The sequence below is a fragment of the Cucumis sativus genome, chromosome 4 (genome assembly GCF_000004075.3).
Source record: "Cucumis sativus cultivar 9930 chromosome 4, Cucumber_9930_V3, whole genome shotgun sequence".
Lineage (NCBI taxonomy): Eukaryota > Viridiplantae > Streptophyta > Magnoliopsida > Cucurbitales > Cucurbitaceae > Cucumis > Cucumis sativus.
In genome coordinates this window covers 20,600,123-20,601,815 of record NC_026658.2, presented here as the reverse complement: position 1 = coordinate 20,601,815, position 1,693 = coordinate 20,600,123, and the positions used below count along the sequence as shown (strand labels likewise).

General features: G+C 41.0%; 1 protein-coding gene across 1 annotated transcript; it reads left to right on the top strand.

Moving 5' to 3' along the window:
- The first annotated feature begins 242 nt into the window (after positions 1 to 242).
- LOC101221863 (18 kDa seed maturation protein) lies at positions 243 to 1,489 on the top strand. The gene is made up of 2 exons (XM_004146361.3): positions 243 to 653; positions 829 to 1,489. Exons 1-2 carry the CDS (start codon positions 546 to 548, stop codon positions 1,279 to 1,281), a joined length of 561 nt encoding a protein of 186 aa, XP_004146409.2. The 5' UTR covers positions 243 to 545; the 3' UTR covers positions 1,282 to 1,489.
- Positions 1,490 to 1,693: the final 204 nt, after the last annotated feature.

Sequence of the window (1,693 nt, the reverse complement as noted above, 5' to 3'; positions counted from 1 at the left end):
TTTCTGGTCCTTCAATCCAAAGTTTATTTATAGGGTAGAAAATAAAAGAAACAAAGAAAGTCACATATACCACAACTAAATTGAATACAAAGTAAAAGAGGAGATGGTTAGCAAAACAGATATATTATTTAAGCAGAATGTAATGAGTGTATATAGATAAATTGGCAGCAAACTAAGATACGTGAAGAAGTTGAGAACTCCTTCATGCATCTAAACCGACATGAGTGTTTGAGTAGATATTGGCGAGGAAACAAAAAAATGTTAAAAAAACTTAAAATTAGAAAGGGTAGGAAGAAACAGGTGGTCTGGGTGTATTAAAAGAGTTGATAAAACTGCCGCATTGCATGGAGACGCGTAGCAGCAACATGTGTCAAAAGAATAAACCCAAACGGGATAATTAAGTGCCACGTTTAAAAGAAAAGTTCGAGGTGCAGTTGTGGTATTGATATTACAGAAAGTATATATAAGATAGGATTGAGGTGCTTATGTCTTCATAAAATCAAATCATATCAGTATCATTTCATAGAATTGAAGAAATAATAGAAATGCAGTCAGGAAAGAAGGCAGTGGAATCTATGAAGGAATCGGCTGCTAATGTTGCAGCCTCCGCTAAGGCTGGCATGGACAAGACTAAAGCTACTGTTCAAGAGAAGGTTTTTCTTTTATTTTCCTCCTCACTCCTAACTCTTTCATGTCATAAAGAGTAAATTTGAAAAGTTGCAACAAAATTGGCACTCATCTTTATCAACTGAAGTTCAAAGATTTTGGGCTTTTTTTGTTATTGAAAGTGTTTAATTATTTGAATTGGTTTTTGATTTGGTTGGATAGATGGAGAAAGTAACGGCCCGTGATCCGTTGGCAAAAGAAATTGCCGAAGAGAAGAAAGAAGCAAAGATCCACGAGGCAGAGCTCAACAAACAGGAGGCGCGTCAGCACAACGCCGCCGTCAGACAGGCTGCTACGGGCGCAGCGGCAGCCACACATGGAACGCACCCAACAACCCACTCAACCGCCACACATGGAACGCACCCAACAACCCACTCAACCGCCACATACTCCACCACTGGAGCCCATGGCTACACCACTGGGACCCAACAGACGTCGGCTTTGCCTGGCCACGGCACCGGCCAACCAACTGGCCTTGTGACAGAGGGTGTGGTTGGGGCGCACCCGATCGGCACCGAGACGGGCACTGGAAGGACCACAACAGCCCACAACCCTCTTGCTGGTGGTGGAACTGGGTACGGGACCGGCACCCGGACCGGGGGAAGCTATACTTAATGTGGAGATGTTTTTACTCTTTTATGTTATAGACGATGGACTTTGCTGTTTTATTGTTGAAGTCCGATGTGCTGTGTATTTGGTTGTTTGCATTTTGTATGGTTTTAATTTCGTTGTTAGGTTTTTTATGTTGTGTACCCTCCCTTGTGGAGGCTGCTTTGTCAAAGTGTGATGATGAATAAAATTTGTACCTATTAATCTTTGCCTATGACTAATGTGCAACAATCATATATGATGACGTAAAATAAACTTCTCAAATTTTCATCAACAATTTGGACCTCAATATTATTTACAATGAAAAGAATTTGAATCTAACGGTTATACATGTAACCCAATCAGAACAAACTAACAATATTTGTTGTACCTCTCTGGTGCTATCCAACCCATCTGATCCCCATAAAGCCTTTCCTGA